The 16,937-nt window shown below is 37.2% G+C and overlaps 2 protein-coding genes across 2 annotated transcripts; both read right to left on the minus strand.

The window, feature by feature from the left end:
- Positions 1-100: 100 nt before the first annotated feature.
- Positions 101-9,138, minus strand: cln3 (CLN3 lysosomal/endosomal transmembrane protein, battenin). Its single transcript, XM_087810135.1, has 15 exons — positions 8,965-9,138; positions 8,838-8,874; positions 7,668-7,764; positions 7,512-7,598; positions 7,048-7,127; positions 6,421-6,506; positions 5,987-6,059; positions 5,011-5,154; positions 4,174-4,313; positions 3,897-3,952; positions 3,761-3,829; positions 3,567-3,622; positions 3,403-3,496; positions 1,289-1,429; positions 101-1,220 (listed from the first exon to the last, which is right to left on the minus strand). Exons 1-15 carry the CDS (start codon positions 9,002-9,004, stop codon positions 1,104-1,106), a joined length of 1,317 nt encoding a protein of 438 aa, XP_087666261.1. The 5' UTR covers positions 9,005-9,138; the 3' UTR covers positions 101-1,103.
- Positions 9,139-9,673: 535 nt separating this feature from the next.
- Positions 9,674-16,796, minus strand: dus1l (dihydrouridine synthase 1-like (S. cerevisiae)). Its single transcript, XM_087810136.1, has 14 exons — positions 16,699-16,796; positions 15,150-15,395; positions 14,973-15,081; positions 14,863-14,913; positions 13,900-14,012; positions 13,530-13,612; positions 13,345-13,448; positions 13,132-13,279; positions 12,439-12,535; positions 11,790-11,872; positions 11,555-11,718; positions 11,450-11,487; positions 11,300-11,375; positions 9,674-10,636 (listed from the first exon to the last, which is right to left on the minus strand). The coding sequence occupies exons 2-14, from the start codon at positions 15,384-15,386 to the stop codon at positions 10,506-10,508; spliced, it is 1,434 nt and encodes a 477-aa protein (XP_087666262.1). The 5' UTR covers positions 15,387-15,395; positions 16,699-16,796; the 3' UTR covers positions 9,674-10,505.
- Positions 16,797-16,937: the final 141 nt, after the last annotated feature.

Genomic DNA, 16,937 nt, shown 5'->3' on the forward strand with positions numbered 1-16,937 from the left:
ATACTTACTGTATGTTTCAATATTATCCGTTTGTATGGTTAATCATTGTTTTTGGGAGCTGCTGTGACAACCAAACATTACTCCAATGTGAAGAAAATAATGACATATTATATCTATAACTTTATTTGTGAGTCCAATGTTAATGTTTATGAGACACAAAACAACATAATCAAAACCAGGATAATCTGATTATATAAATCTCTGATCACAGAGTCCAAATAGCATCACCATCATTATTATTATTATTATTATCATAAGGTAAAACTTTATTGATCCCTCAGGAGGTCTCCTTCGGGAAATTGTTTTTTTCCAATAGCCAGCAGCAATAACAGTAACAGTTAAATCATCATCAACATCCACAGCACTGCCATACTTATAATATTGCACCAAAAAAATAGAAAACATTTGCAATACAGCACTTCAAACTGGTAAACAATTATCTGCATGTTAACCAAAACCCTGATGAATGCACAAACCTTTATCTCAGCCAGTGGTCATCATAAAAAGTGTCCTGCCTACACTGCATTTGAGTCATGTGTTTACAGTTCAACAACAGGTTGTTAACACAGTTATTAGCCTGGACCCGTTGCCATGACTACCATGGTTATGCATTACAGCGGTAAGTTCTTCTTCTCGTAAGAGGTTAATTCAAAAACCTATATTACATTTCATGTTTTTTTTTGTGTTTTCATTTAAAAATAATAATATTTATTTAAATATTGAAGTAAACTTTTCAGAAATGTTTCAGCTGAACCCATTATCTTTAAAGAATAATCCATCTATCTATTTAAATGAAACATTTTAAACGTTTTAATTCTATATTCCAATTTTTTGGTTTTGTTTTTTGTATTATTGTCATTATTATACCTAACCCATCACTAAATATGTTTAAAAAAAAACTCTGTAAAATTAAAAAAAGATAAGACAGTAACGTTTTGGTAAAAGTAGTATTAGTAAATTAGAAATAAGTCATTATATTATCTTCATCATAATAGGAAATAAATCCATAAACAATTTAAAATGGAACAAAACACAGTAAGAAAAAAGTGTCAAGGAAACACGTACAACATGTCATTCTGCTCAGCACCCACTTCTGATGTGGATCATAGTGAGCAGAAGTAGTGATGGGTGGGTAAAGCAGCGAGTGCAGCCAGGGCGATGCCAAAACTGTCTCCTACACTGGCTGTGGCCATGGCAAACTCCCGGTGTCGCTCCTCACTCTGTGAAGCAGAACGTAGGTCATGTGATCACCAGAGGACGCCTTTACACTTGAGAATGTGTCGGGTACCTCCTTGCTGATGAAGAAGAAGGTGTTGACGTATGCGGCCCCTCCCAGCAGCCCCTCGTAGAAGATGATGACAAACACCAGCCAGGCGCTCGGTAAGAAGAGGTAACGTACTGCGAATAGCAGCAGGACAGCGTTCAGCACCTGCAAGACAGAGAAAATAGATCAGAATATCAATTCTAATATTGTTTACTAGAGGATATTGTTCTCACAAATTAGAGTAAATAGTTTGATGTTGATGTAAAGGTGCATATGATAGATAATGTAAACGTTTTTTTCAAGATATATTAATATGCTTAAAAATAAAAGTAACATTTTAATAATAAAATAATAATAATTTATTTCTGTAATGGTAATAGATTGAAAAATGTCTTATAATGATTGTTTGAATGCAAAGAAGGAAATGCATTTATTACATAAAAGAAAACCCATATTAGATTAAATTAAATCTAGATTATATTAATGAAATATATTCATTTTATAATTGTTCATTACAGAGACAATGTCATTTCATGTACGTCAAAACTGTTCTTTTTCATATTTTCTTTAATGATGGTTGAATTTCCAATCCATGTAGTGAAACTTTGTATTATTTTAATTATGCTCTTCACTTGTCTGGACGACCCCGCTGGAGCCTGGAGTGTCATGTGACCACTCAACAGATGTACATCACTGCGTCAATAACAGTGTTTTCATAAAGGACTGAACTGAAACTATAACAGTGTTTTCTTTGTTGTGTAAACAAATGTACCTGTCCAGTGAAGTTACACTGTTCTGACAAGCGGGGGAGCTAAAAACTAAAACTTATTAACTTGTGTGTATGTGTGTCACTTTAAGGCAGAGGTAATAAAACTTTCTCAGCAGTCGACTACAGAACTTAAAACATGAGCCAAAATGTCAAAGTCAAAATAATCTACATATTAAATGCAAACATATATATACTACTTTTGCATAGCTTCTCACAGGCTGTCAAAGAATGGCTTTTAGACCACCAGTCCTGCACGCACTAATAGTACCAGATATGTATTTGGATTCCACCGGATTAACAAAGAATCTGTGTAATTTTATTATCTTGTAAGTACACACAGTACCAACTGGGTATTTATGATATCTGATGCTACCTTCGCGGGTACCATCTGTTAGCCGCCACACTGTGAATGATGATGAACAGATGGAAATTAGCATTGTGCTAAATCTGGTGTAGCCATCTTTTTACTGTAACTGCACATTGTCCTTTTAAATAAATTGAAACTGAATCCAACATTTTAGTCATATCTTGAGTCTACTGATGACATCTTCAAGATCAATGCAGTTATAACATTTCAATCCAATTGGTTAATTTTCGAGTAGAGTGAGTAAGTAAGTAAGTAAAGGTTATTCCTCAGACCAGGGTCACAAAGCGCTTAAACAATCAAAATCAATACACAGTTAAAATACAAACTTCAAAATGTCAAGACTACAGAGTGTCACACAAAAAAAACCCAAGAAACTTAAGAAAAAGCACAAATAAAAAGGTCTTAAGATGTTTCCTGAAGGAGTCAGTAGATCATCAAACGTAGAGGGTTGGTCCAATTAACTCGACCTTCACAAACATCTTTTTCCTGGACCGTGTACTGTCAATAAATGTACTTTTATTACTGCAATAAAATACCAAAGTCAAACCGTGAGGGACAAAGACATTTTACAAGACTAGTGTGACTGATTGAATTGATGATGTAATGCGATCTAACTTCACCACCTTGGTGACCGACTGGTGGATCACATTTGAAATTTTGAGCCTCAAAGGAGTCAAGGTTTTTCCGAATTGCCACCTGGATTTGGAGTCGTTACTCCAAAGCTCCATTCTACCTCATCTCTGTGAGTTGCATTAGCAAGGTTTGGAAAATCATTGCTACCTGATGTCCAGTCGATACGCATTTTAATTCAAGGTCAAGGTTAAACATCTCTTAATTTAGCTGTCAGTCTATCTTCCTTCCTATATTTCTGTCACCAACTTTGAAACTAGAATTGCCCCGATTTAAAAAATGATTCATTTCCTATGAATCAGCCTAAAAAAATATACATTGGTGGAACTTTTCAATAAATAAATGTACGTTCAGAACAGTTCAGAATCTCACCTGCAACCAGGAAAGAGCCCAGAGTTTGCGGATCTTCAGGCAGCACAGTGAGGAGCGAGAAACCAGCACCCCGATCTGATACAGCGTCTGATACCTTTCACAAGACAATGTCAAGAATCTACATACACTGGTAGAACTAGCTCACTCTGCAGGTGTTTACTGACCAGCGGTACTGCTCTGCATGGGACAAGAAGAACGTTGGGAAATATAGGAGTTCCATCTATACAAAAAATGATCGTCACTTTAGGAAAATTGTCCAACCACAGAAGTAAAGAGATGTTAATGCAACTTATTTCGAGCTAAAGGAAGTCGATTTCCACGACCTGCCAATCATGCAGAAGGGAAATGCAAAACTCACCAAGCCCTGGTTAATGAAGTACTCGGCGAAGTAGACGAGGCCCAGAGGCAGAACAAACTTCAGCAGACCCTGCTCCAGCATCAGGAAGTAAGAGTTTTAACAATGATTCAATGCGAGACACACTCAGACAACTCACCCTGATGACCAGGAGTTTCTCTTGGAGAGTCAGAGCGTCTTGTCTTCTGCACATTACTAGAATTAAGAAAAAGATACGAAAAAACGGACAGTTAAGAAATGTGACGTGTCTGACATTTTTCAAATCCACATCATACACCAGGTATTGATAATTACAGTTTATCCGTTGATAGTCAAAGTACTTTTGAGAAGATGCTAGTGAGTAACCATTAGCAAACTTCGTCCTCCAACTTTACAATATCATGCATTGTTTGCCAACTAATGTCTTCTTCAGTTACCCGTTTCGCGCGTTTCCTTACGATCCTCTCCTTCGTCGTCCATCAGGGGGCGTCTGTCCTCTGAGCCTCTGTCTATGTTTGCCGTCGGTTTGGTCCTCCACTGTGGCAATGATGGAGGAGCCACCAGAAGACCGAAATAACTGCACGAGGATAGAATAAATTACAACTCACACTTGGTAACATTCATAATAGAATTGAAAATTAAACTAAATTAAAAAGCACAATAATAATAATTATTATTATTATAATCTTTCTTAATAAAAAACGTTGCTTAATAACTCAATAGTAACAAGGATTATTGCATGTTAAATGCATTTAACATAAAAGATTAATTTTGATGACTTAAAAATTGTAATTTAATATTCAAAACAACATTCGATGCCTGCTAGATTTCATAAGCTCTTAAAACCTTTATGAAATATTGATGGATCCGACCATCATGAGGGATGGATGGACATATTGGTGGATGGAGGGATTCACTTAACAGATAAATTGTTGGTTTAAAAAAAAACATGGATTAAAACAGTAAGATTATATAATAAATAATAATAAAGATGATATTCAAATATTGAAGTCTATATACTTTTTAGTAACATTTAAGGCATTGAAATTGCGAAAAAATAAATCAATCTAAAATCAAATATTCTAGCACTACCTTTAGAAATCTTAAACAGTCATTAAAAAAAGAAAAAAATCTTGATTTCTCTAGCAGGGAAACAACAAAATGAAACTGAATGAAGGTCCCTAAAGTGAGCAGGTTACAACTGCTTAAACTACTGATGAATTCTTATTTAAAATGTTTCTCCCTCCATGAATAAATCCGAGCTCCACACTCACCTGAGGAGCATGATGACCGGCACCACGAGCATGATTTGGAGAGTGACCTGCGGTGTCAGACCAGCCTGAGTGAGTAGAGAGTAGAGGAAGGCTCCAGCAACACCAGCACCACCAGTGCCAGAGCCCCAGCCTCCCAGTACATCCCTGAGGAGGGAGACACATGCTTTTACAAGAATGAAACACAAAGTTACGATAATGATGTTCACTTATGGGTCGCTCGACAAATACTTTAAGCTGAGTTGAGGAAGTGAAAAGGATGAAAAGCTTTGCTCATAAAGTATCAACCATTATTAAGTAGTCAGCATTATCAAATTATCCTCTTCTTTTTGCATTTTCATAAAGAAAATGTCACCAAAAGTCAGAAGACTCCACCTAAATCTATGTTTGCTTATCCTTCTTCTTCCCCTGTGTTCTATAAATATATCCTTAAACCTTAGTAGTTGTTTTTCACTCCTTCTATAATATCGATTTCTAACATTTTCTCTTTCTTTTCTCAACATGTCCAAACCATCTGAGACACTTCACCTCTTCTAACAATTTTTCCATAGCTTGTTTATAATTGAATAGAGTAGGTACAAAATATATATATATATTTTTATTATAAATGCAATTAACGTGCAAACATTCAGAGCATTCATTCATTTTGGAGTAGCAATTAAACTTCCAGCTGCTACATGCAGTCATTACATCTACAGCAGCTAAAGGAACAATTATATCCTGCAATGACTGAGGACGAGAGGATACAGTCAACTCCAGCAGCTTTTAAAGCTGATGTTTGCATATTTCGTGTGTTTTTAGAGAAACTCCAAAATACTACAATTAAATCCTACACTATCACAATGTATCATATTGTTGCCCCCGTCTCGTGATATTTATATCGGGAGATTTTTTGCCAATACAAAGACCCTTCTACCTGGAATAATAGAAAAGCTCTCTTTAAAATGTCTTTTAAAAAGGGTGTTTAAGACGTTATTACCTGCTGAAGAAAACGGTGAGAGACAGGAAAGACAACTCTCCCAGTCCAGCGCCAAAACTGGCAAAGATAACACCTTGAAACATAGAAGAGAATATTCAGGTGAACATTTAGCAGCAACACTTTGAATACAAACAAGATAATAAATGAGTATTTATAGACTCTGACTTGAAGCATCTATAGAAAATGTTAGATACAAGGAATTGGTAATGTTATGGTCGTCATGCCAACCATACAACCTCTGATGTGTCGATGTTTAAGGTGCTAATGATGACGCTCGTAGATATTTTAGTTGTGCACTCTACAGTATTTGTAGTTGGAAATGTTTTTACAAAAGTGAGTCAAACGGGTGAAAATAAATCAGCTGTCTATGACATGTATGTCATGTAATAAAAAAACAGAGCGAAAACAATCAAAAAATCACAGTACATTCTTACCGAGAATGCTCAACCACACAGATGTAGAGAGGGACACCAGAAGGAAACTTGTAGTAGCCATGACAACACAGAACAGTACACGTAACCTGAAATAAGAAAAAATAATAGAGAATGAAAAGACATCTTGATGACAATGCAATTATGATCACCAGGGATTTTGTATGGTTCTTGAAAAATACAATCTGAAGGTACAGGTTAGACTTTTTCATAGTACATCACACTCTTGTAAGAACCGGCAGTAAACAGTAACAGACATTGAGTGAATTTATTTTTTAAATATATAAATATAGTTCATGATATTTGTAGATGGCCACAGAATCTGAACGCTACATCAGTGTTTGCATTTTGAAAGTAGTTTCATTTACATGGGACAGTTTGTCATTCAAACATTTGCTTTAATGTTCTCCTCTGTCACTATTATGCAAACTATCATTAGCTAGTTGCTTTTCATAACTGTATGGATGCGATAGATAACTAAACCTTCGACAGATCCTATTGAAAAATGAAACTGAAAATACTTTCAATTGGTGAGCTTTTCTGAGCAACAGACAGGAACACTCATTTTACAGATATTGTCTTCCAAGAGACTTAAAGCTTTTTAATACTTATTGACTAAAACAAACTTACCCATAAGGCACTTTGTGGATGAAAAAGGGGGCAGACAATTTGATGATCAGAGTTGGAAGGATGTCAGCCAACAAGACCGTCTGTGCGGACAAATAGCACAAAAAAGAAACAATAATTTCAAGTTTCTTTTCTTTCTTTTTCTCAAACAAAATATAATTCATGTGAAACAACTACAGTTAAAGCACCAACTCAAATATTGGTTTTGATCCAGTCATTCCCAAACTGTTTTTTCGCCACTGTCAAAAGAAATGTAGTCTTAAAAGAATGTATTTAAATTGTTGTTTTACAAAAACACTGTAAATCAACAATGTCTGAGTGTTATTTGTGAAGATTTTGTATATTGTGTGTGCATAAAATATATGTATATATATACATATATATATATACATGTACATACTTTGAGAAAGAAATGGATGGAAGGATGGATAACAATGATTTTGCTCTTGTACTTCATGCTCAATTACCGCAGTAGATGCAGGGTTGCAGTCATAGTTGCTGCTGCTGTTGCTGCTGCTGTTGTTATCCTTCACCTGCTCGACCGACGGAGATATCTAACATTTCATAAATCATCATTGGTCAGTTTTGATACCCATCAGAAGGAGCAGAAAACATGTTCTTACAGATGATGTGTTGTTTCTAGACTCCTGTTTCTTAAGGATGTCATGAGCCGCACTCAGCATCACCACATATGCAAAATTGTTACACAATCCTAAAAGCCTGCAGAATAGGAGGAAAGATAGTTAGAATCTAAATGATCAGGGGTTTAATAAAATGTGTAGTAAAGTAAATAATGCAACAGAAAACGGCTTTTTGCTCTGGACCATAACAAGACCACTTGAATATGTGCAATTCAAAGAAGAGAAGTTAAAATTATAATTTCAATAATATTGTACACAATATCCTCATTTAAAAAAAAGTGTCCATCTGGGTTTATGCCATTTTTTATGGAATACTAACTGACAATACTTACGATGCAAAATGAAATATCTCTAATTTAACACATGCCCCTAGAAAAAATATTGTCCATAGAAAAAAAAAAATACGGTGGATTTTAATCAGTACTGCCAATAAAAAGTAATATCCATAGCTGAATAAAATCATTCTTTCTGTGACTTCAGAAACACATCAGAAATAATTAACAAGAATGTTATTTAGACACTGAAAATGCCTTTTTTCCATAATGAAGACTTGCTATTTCAAAAATTGGTCAATATTAGAAAGAACCCACTTTCTATCCATGTCTAAAGTGGGATGTAACCACTCCATATATATATATATATTTGTCACAGTAAAGATTGGAATCCAGTAGGATCTGGAATCCTACTAGTACAGATTGGAATTCCAATCTGTAAATTTAAGTGTTAGAAAAATGATAATTCCTAATTGTATTTTTTAGAGATTTTGAAGCTTAGCTATGGAATTTCTGATTCCAAGTCTGGATGTGTAGATTCTGAATAAAATCATGGTTTGTAAGAAAATTGTTGTTTCGTTTATATTAATACCATACCATGGCAATAGATTTAGGTTGATCCTCGGACAGATTGCGATTGACGGTATTTTAATTGCGAATTGTCCAATGACAAATTTTGTTTAAGTATATTACATAAGTGTGTATATATATATATATATACATGTACATATAAACACACACACAAGTACGTGTTACCGACTGACTAACCTCAGGAAGAATGACGTTTAAGGGGCTACCCTTGATGTGTTAGTTTGTGTTGTTACTTTTAAATAAGAGATATTCAACATATGTTGCTGTTTTTATATCCTCATATACTCACCAAAAGGCCGCCCAGTTCCTCCACCGCGCGACCCGACCTGAACAGAGATCCAACCCGACATTAGGAAGTTTATTATCGTCAATTGTTTGTACGTCACGAGTTTTAAGAGTTTGATCAACTGTCTCACCATCGCTGCTGTCCGGAGAAGAGTCAGAGTTCTGCTCCATTGTCAAGTAAATAGGTGTCTGCAACAATCCTACAACTACAGTGTTTTCTTAGGCCTAAATCAGCTCTAAAGCCAAGAGTCTGTCGTTAGCTCTCTGTTTACCTCCATAGCAGACACTTTTGAGTTGCAGTGGATCCGTCGGTACGTCACCAGAAATTCGGTGTTTCACAAAAATAAACCCCACGGGAAACTCGGTTTCAACGTTCCGACTCACGGCGTCGACATGTACCTTACAAAATATGAACCCTCTACTATAACACTTCTATACTTTTTTTCACCACAGTAAAAGGTGAGTCTACAAGTCAAAGTTGCCAAATAGTTTTGTTGCAAGTAAAATAATAATATTCCCAACAAGCAAAATGGCCGACGGAGGAGATGAGATGCTGCACATTGGACTGTCAATTTCCTGTTTAAAATACACTTCAAATAAAGTTTTGAGTATTTATTTCGGGATTTTCTTCGAGAAGATTGTGAACAGGAAGTTGAATCAATATATATAGACTTAACTCGTGTAATCACAAATGTGTTAATGTTTTATATTCAGTACAACCATTTAATTTAATATTGGCTTCAAGCTAAAGATATGTTTTAAAATGTCAGACGAAATGAGTATTGACGCCACCAGGCAAATCAAATAATCATAAATAAAAAAAAAACAACAAAAGCACAGTTTATCTCTGAATGTTTTTTATTACCAGCTAATGTAACATTGTTTTTTGTAATCCTCCATGTAAACAAGAAGTGGAATTCATCAAAAGGCACATATAAAATGCACAAGCCATTAACCTTAAAAAATAAATAACCAGTCTGGATTTAACCTGCCCTGCTGCGTATTACTGTTTATTTTTTAAATATTAGGAAACCAAACGGGTGTGAATGGCGCAGAATGCAACTCAAAATAGTGCAAAAATAAAATAGTCTAGATTGAGCAGTCTTGTCACCAGCAACACCAGCAAACCGTCTACTAAATAAAAATTAAATATTGTTCTACATTAAAAGGCAAATCTATAGATGTTTTAAGAGATGAGGATAATGCAAATTAAGTAATAATTTACAGAGAAACTGAAGAAACAAAGAACCATTTTGTAGTTGAGAAGAAACATGTGCAATTATGTAAAGCACAATTTGATTTCTTGAAAAAAAACAACAATTGACTTTTCATCGGGGTGATAGATAAAAGGATCAACCTTTAAAAAAGTATTTATAAAAAATGAATTATTTTCCTCTTTTTTTTTTTATCTTCCTGCTATTGTCAAATCAAACTTCTGATGCGTGTCTGAAGACAATTGGATCATCTATGTATTGACTTCAGCTCCAGCCATTAGCAAGTGCCAAACATGAAAATCCAAACCACATTGTAATCGACTGAGAACATATTATCTGAACAGGAGTAACAGTGTTGATGCGCATCGTTGTCATTTGTTCATTAGATTCAGTTGAAGGTAAAGCCTAAAGTTAAAGGGATGGTGTTGAAGGGTAGAGGAGCAGCTCATCTAGAGGCCTCACACGTTCTCTGCAAGAGAACCAGCGTTGAGATGTTCTGAAGCAAACTCTGGAGGTGCATTTGCTATGATGTTCTCCTGCTCTTCTGCTTTGCGCTTATCTGCCTTCGTCTTAAATCTCAGACCGTGACCTGTGCGGGGAAATAAGAACGTGTCAGATTTGCGATGGGCAGTAACAGATCACAGATCATAGGAATACCATTTCATTGATCAACGGTGATGAAGATAATTAAAAAGCTGACAATACAAATGATGACTTGCGTTTCTAAAGTTAAAAATTATTAGTGAATCTTATGCTGGAAATTACACAGCGAAATGCAAATAATGCAGATTTTAAACGTGATCAATCTGCTTGTTAAACAAGGAAATACAGCATGTAAACCTGGCATTGATGAATTGATGCTGAGACGACAGAGACGGCAGCGTAAAAAACTGACAACACAATAAGCTGTCAGAAATAATACAATCAGATGGCCTTAAAATGACGGTCCTGTCTGCAGTTTTATAAGCCATCTGCTTTATTGCTTTGTTAGAAAAAAATATATAATTTGTACCATCTGTCTATGCAAATATCTCTCGTTACAGTGTTATTGGACCTGTCACTTATAAACAAACGATAAAATGAAAATGTTCAAATCACTTTTCTTTTAGAATTTGGTTAGGGTGTTTTATATTCTGGCTCTAGAGTCCACAAATCACATTATTTATTTAATCCTGCCAACACATAATTTATATTTTCTATTTTATTCTCGCAGTGTTCAGTCAAGGAAGCTGATAATGTTGTGTTTACTGACTTGGACAATCTGCCACCTCCTTGAAGGCTTTCTTCTTACAACATCCTCGACACAGGTTGAAGACACATTTGTTGCCCTGAGGGTGGAAACACGGTCAGAGACAAGAACCTGGAGCTGAACACGAGAAAATGAAGCAGACATGGAACAGACCTTTGGGTTTCCACACTGCTCACACTTGACGTACTTGGCTGTAGGAGAACAAAACAACTTAGTCAGTCTGTTAAACAATGAAGTGCCCCAAAAAAAACAACTCACTTTTTTGATCTGCGTTAAAGTTCTTGTTGGGGTTGCGGGATTTCTTCTTCAGCTTGTTTTTGGAGAGGCTGTCCGCCGTGAGCTCAGAGTTCTCCAGCGCCCTCTTCTGACACAGCGTTCTCTTCACCACTGCACACGGACCGTTGCCGTCCGCCTCCTTTGGCCTGTGAGAGCAGAGTCGCGCGTCATTATCGAGTCTCCTCGACACCTTTTAAAGAATGACATGGGAACTCACAGAGGTCTAACGTAGGGTTGACAGATCCAGTGAGGGAAGGGAAGGGAACCGATGTCGACTTCTTTTTCTGTGGCGATCTCCTCCTAAACACACACACACACACAAACATCCCTTGTATTTACTCATCTTGCCTACTAATGTGTTGCAAGAGGGTTAAACATTTTGCATTTTGGAGTCAATAGTTGAATGGAGTAGAAAAACATCATCTTAGTTCAAAGTTCAACCCAGAGTTGTTAAAATGGTTCCCATAACTGCTGCATGACCAAAAAAAAATTGTTTAATTAAGACAGCCATTGTCATTATTCGTTCTTTCCATGTTGTCAACTGAAGATCCAAGTAGTTAATGCATAAACCTGCTTTTCATCTACACAGGTCTGAAAATGAATGCACGTAAAAGGCTGAACAAAGCTTTGGTCGTCCCATTATCAACATTTGATTTGATCATGAGGAAAACCATGGAAAGCTTCTCCAATAAATGTAATTCTCTGTATGAAAAAGTATCTTGTAACTGTGATCTTAACTTGGTAAAGATGTGGAAAATTATTATCAACCTTCAACCATCATTGTGTGGGCAGTTGCAATTCAAAGTGCAGGATTATTGAGCAGCGAGTCCTCAACATTGGGGTCTTAAATGAAGATAAAGATTCACCTGACAGCGGAGCCTCAGCTGCCGGCTGACCTCTGCCAGGCAGTCCAGCGTTTTAACTTTGGCCAACTCTTCTCGCAGGTCCTGGTGGATCTGAAGCCTGCAACAAACCGTGAGCATGTTTCAGTTTAAGAAAAGGTGTTAAAACTCTGAGAAGACCATTGTGAAACAAACTCAAAAGGACTCTTGGACCTCAACATGCTAGTCTGAGTAGACACACGTTGGAAAATCCATAAAACAATAGTATTGATCAGTAACTTCATAGTCACATGACCATCTTTACCAATGAGTGGAATAATTACTCAATCCACAGGCCTTTAACCCTTGTTTTTCTTTAGGATCAATGTGACCTGGAGGCTTGAAAACAAATTAGTTTCTGGTATCCCTTGTGTTCTCTCTTGGTCAAGGTGAACAACCTCCCTGTCTCCCATAAATACATATGCAGTTGAGGAGGTCGTTCACCTTGACCCAGAGAAAACACAAGGGATACCACAAAAACATTTGTTTTCGGATCTCTGGGTCACACTGACCCTGAGATAACGCAAGGGTTAATTAAAACGAACAGTTGAAAATATATTAAGTACTCGAGAAATTACTGTAATAGGTTTTATAATACATATATTTGATTGTGTGGTTGAAAATAGTTGGTTTATCAATACATGTTAATACTAAACATAGATGTAAATCGGAACATACGTGTGGTGCCACATCTTAAACAGGTGAGCTCGGACATAGGACAGCGTACAGGGCGTGTGTTTCCGAACAACCTCCAGGTATTCTTCCGCCATCTCCCACACCGGAGGGCTGCGGCCTTCGAACAACGCAGGGTTGTGCAGGTTTCCCTCTGGAAGAGACGTAAACCCACGTCAGCGCTGGCCTTCAAAGATCAGCCTGAACAGGTCCACTGACCGGCGCTCATGATTCCATGCACGCCCGTCTCCTGGATGCAGCGCTCCACGTCACTCAAGTACTGGATGTTACCGTTGGCAAACACTGGGATGTTCACAGCTTTCCTGCCATTGAATATATCAAACGTTCACTATGTAGGTGACGTTTCCTCCACTCCATGTAGAGCAAACGTTAAGAATCCTCACCTGACGGCCTTTATGTGCTCCCAGCTGGCGATGCCCGTCATCGGCCCTTTCTGGTCTTTGGTACGACCGTGAACAGTCAGTAGCTGATCAATGAAAAAACACTTGTGTTACAAATATAAAACAACTTCTTTTACTGTGACGATAACTCAAATGAGCTAAAAACAGACATGAACACAACAAAAATGGTTTTATTCTCGCAATATACAAGTACTTGGATATTCTGAATAAATACCTTGTTTTCTTATATTGTTGCTAATCCACAGTCATTTTAAAAATATTATGTTTTAAAATTTACTCTCAATGTGCTTTACAGAAATAAGTATAACATTTTTGATTAATTTGATCCACCTTGTGATTAAAAGCCTTGTACCTGACATCCAGCTTTCTCCAGCATCTGGGCATATTGAATCGTCTTCTCCACGTCCGGAAACACCCGGATTTTACAGGTCACTGGCACGGACAGCTTTTCATCTGCCAACTTAACTGCAAGAAATGACGAGAAATGATAATAAGAAATGTTTTTCAACTTTTGTCAAGTTGCCATCATGTCATATCACAACATTTCAAAATCTCAACCCGAAGAGGTTAAGTTGAGAAAACGTCAAAGTTTAAGATATAAATACTCATGTCTTGTCTCATCTTAGTAAAGCTTAACTTGATTCAAACTACTTTCCATTTGCTTATACAATTTTCCTGCCAGACCCAAAATTAAGATTATGATGAGGCGTCTTCAATCAATAAAAACATCCCTTTGCTTTCCTATTAAACACAGCTTTCAATTGGCTGGAAAACCTATTTAGAAGAAGTGAGAAATCATTTTAGAAAAATGAGACACATTTATTTGTTCTATGAATATCAGACACAATTACTACAACTAAAAACCAATCTTCTCCCTACTAGCCAGTCACAGTAGGAGGCCGTCTACACCGAGTCTGGTTCTGATTGAGGATTCTGCCTGTTGAAAGAAAAGTTTTTCCTCTCCATTGTGATTTGCTGTGACCCGTTTCCTCTTCTCTTATATACATTTAAACTGTGTTTAAAAGTGTCTTAAGATAACACAATTTAAATGAAATTATTTTATATTTTTCTTAAACTTCGTTATCTTTGTTTTGGTAAATTAACTTTGCAGTTTGTTCAATTCTTGAGTCATTTTCTGCATTTTATTTCAGCTGCAGATAGAAAACTATGTCCAACTGTGCTGTTCTTAAACCGTTTCTCACAACTTGTCATTTGCTGAATGCCGGTCAGTGGATGATTTAGATGTGGTGGTTAGTTTGACTGTAGAAAACAAAAGTTTGTCTTAGATTAAAATGTAAGAAGAGATCAAAATTACCCATTTTCTCCAACAGCTCCCACTCCTCCTGCAGAAATGCTCCGTAGTGACCTAAATAAAAAGGCAGAAAGTCGAGTCGTTCTCCAGCTCCTCTAAGTAACAGGGGTTACCTCTCTTGGCGATCATCTGAGGACAACCCAAGTTCAGGTCGATGGCATCACAGTAGTCCTGAGCAAGGATGGCTGCCTGGACAAACACTTCCGGGTTGTTGGCACAGAACTGTGAAAGGAGAAGAAGAGCATGACGCAACCATCTGATGGTTTTAAGACTGCAAAGATGCTGCTGACCTGAGCTATGAGCGGCCGGTCCTCCTCGCACACCTCACTGTACAGGTTCTCTCTCCGGTAGTTGGCGTCCCGGACGAACACCTGAGCGTGCAGCATTGGGGTGTAGCACAGATGAGCCCCGTGGCGACGGCTCAGGAGGCGCCACGCCAGCTCGCTCTGGTCTACCATCGGCGCCACCACGTATCGTGCTCCCTTCAGGGTCTTTTTCCAGAACTCAAAGCCCTTCAGCTTGGTCATGATGGGTGACTACAAAACAGAAATATTCCTCAATCAGCTGTTATAATTCTCCCCGAAATATCACCATCAGTAAAGTGTCTACATTGAAAACAAGGATAATCATGGTGAAAAAGTCAGATGAGGTACAATGGTCAGCCTTCATCTTTTCAAAGTCTCAGAGGGCATTAGAAAGGCTGGGAAAAAAAATCAATTTTCGGCATCACTAGCCCAGCATAGTACAAATGATCTGAAACATATAGAAACTGGCAAAATGGCGACCACTGGTTTTTACCACTTTGATGTAGGTAATACTTCATGCATCTTGGTGGATGGTGTCTGATGAACTATTGAAGAACCAACTGCGTCTTCCACCGATTAAAGTGTTTATATATGACATGAAGAGCATTTTGTAACTCATGCAGCTGATGCCTCATGGACAAACGCCAAAAAAAACATCAGATCATGGGCACAAATTGAAACCAAGCATATCTCCTTCCATCTCCATTATCAAGGGTTCACTTTTCCAGGTAAGATCAGAGCAACGATCCCGAAGAAGTCTACAAAAAGCATTAGTCGTTTGGATAATTCAGAGCTCAAAGAGTCACAATAAATTGAAACAACTTTTCAAGATACTACTAGTGGCCTCAAACTAATAAACAACACTGCTGTATCAGGAATGCTTTCACTTTCACCCAGTATTCTGCTTCTACTCCTGCTAGAAGAATAAATCTGCAAGACTCAGTTGGGTCAGGGAACTAAGTCATAGAAAAACACGATCCAACCAACCCAAGAATTTTTTTTTTTATGATCGCCAACTTAGTCTTTACAACATCGAACTTCTATAGAAATATCACAACGTAATTTAATGTTTAAAGATAGCAGTTGAGCAAACTGAAAACATTACCAAATAAATCAGGAAATAAAGTGTTGACTACTTTCTTTTTTAATTTCAACAAGTTATTTTAGACACACATTTACTGGAAAATTTGAGGAAATCCCTGATGAAAAGGAACCGTTTACTCCACCTCTCCCATGTGATGGCCTCTCACAATACTGTCATGGTGAGCACTTTAATAGTCACATGTACTGACCACTGCAGACCAGAAGTATTTGAGCTGATGTTTCAAGCGAAACTACATATCATGGCCAAGGTATCAGATGAAGACTTTAGAAAGATGCTCCTCGAAAATTCCGCTGAATTGTTTCCCCAGCGACAAGCATTGAGGTGGAACCACATGAATCACAGCAGTTGGACACAAGTTCAGAGTTTAACATAAACCCAACTCAGGCAGATGTATTTCTGCAAAATACGATTCAAAACACATGTACTTACTGTGTTTTCGCCTGGTTATTTGACTGTCTTTTCTTCTGCAGTAGTAAACACAAATGTATGTCGCCCAACACGTTTTCTGTTGTGTGTAACAGTGAAACGGCGTCGATGGGAAACTTCAACTCTTCTTCTGCGCAGGTAATCGCGAGACTTCTTCACATCTTTCAAGCTTTTCCGCCATCTTTTGGTTTTACTGCAGAACTGCATCAATAAATCCCTTATCGACTACAGAATATTGCTTT

This window comes from Callionymus lyra, chromosome 15 (assembly GCF_982586985.1).
Source record: "Callionymus lyra chromosome 15, fCalLyr1.hap1.1, whole genome shotgun sequence".
In the NCBI taxonomy this organism is placed as follows: Eukaryota; Metazoa; Chordata; class Actinopteri; order Syngnathiformes; family Callionymidae; genus Callionymus; species Callionymus lyra.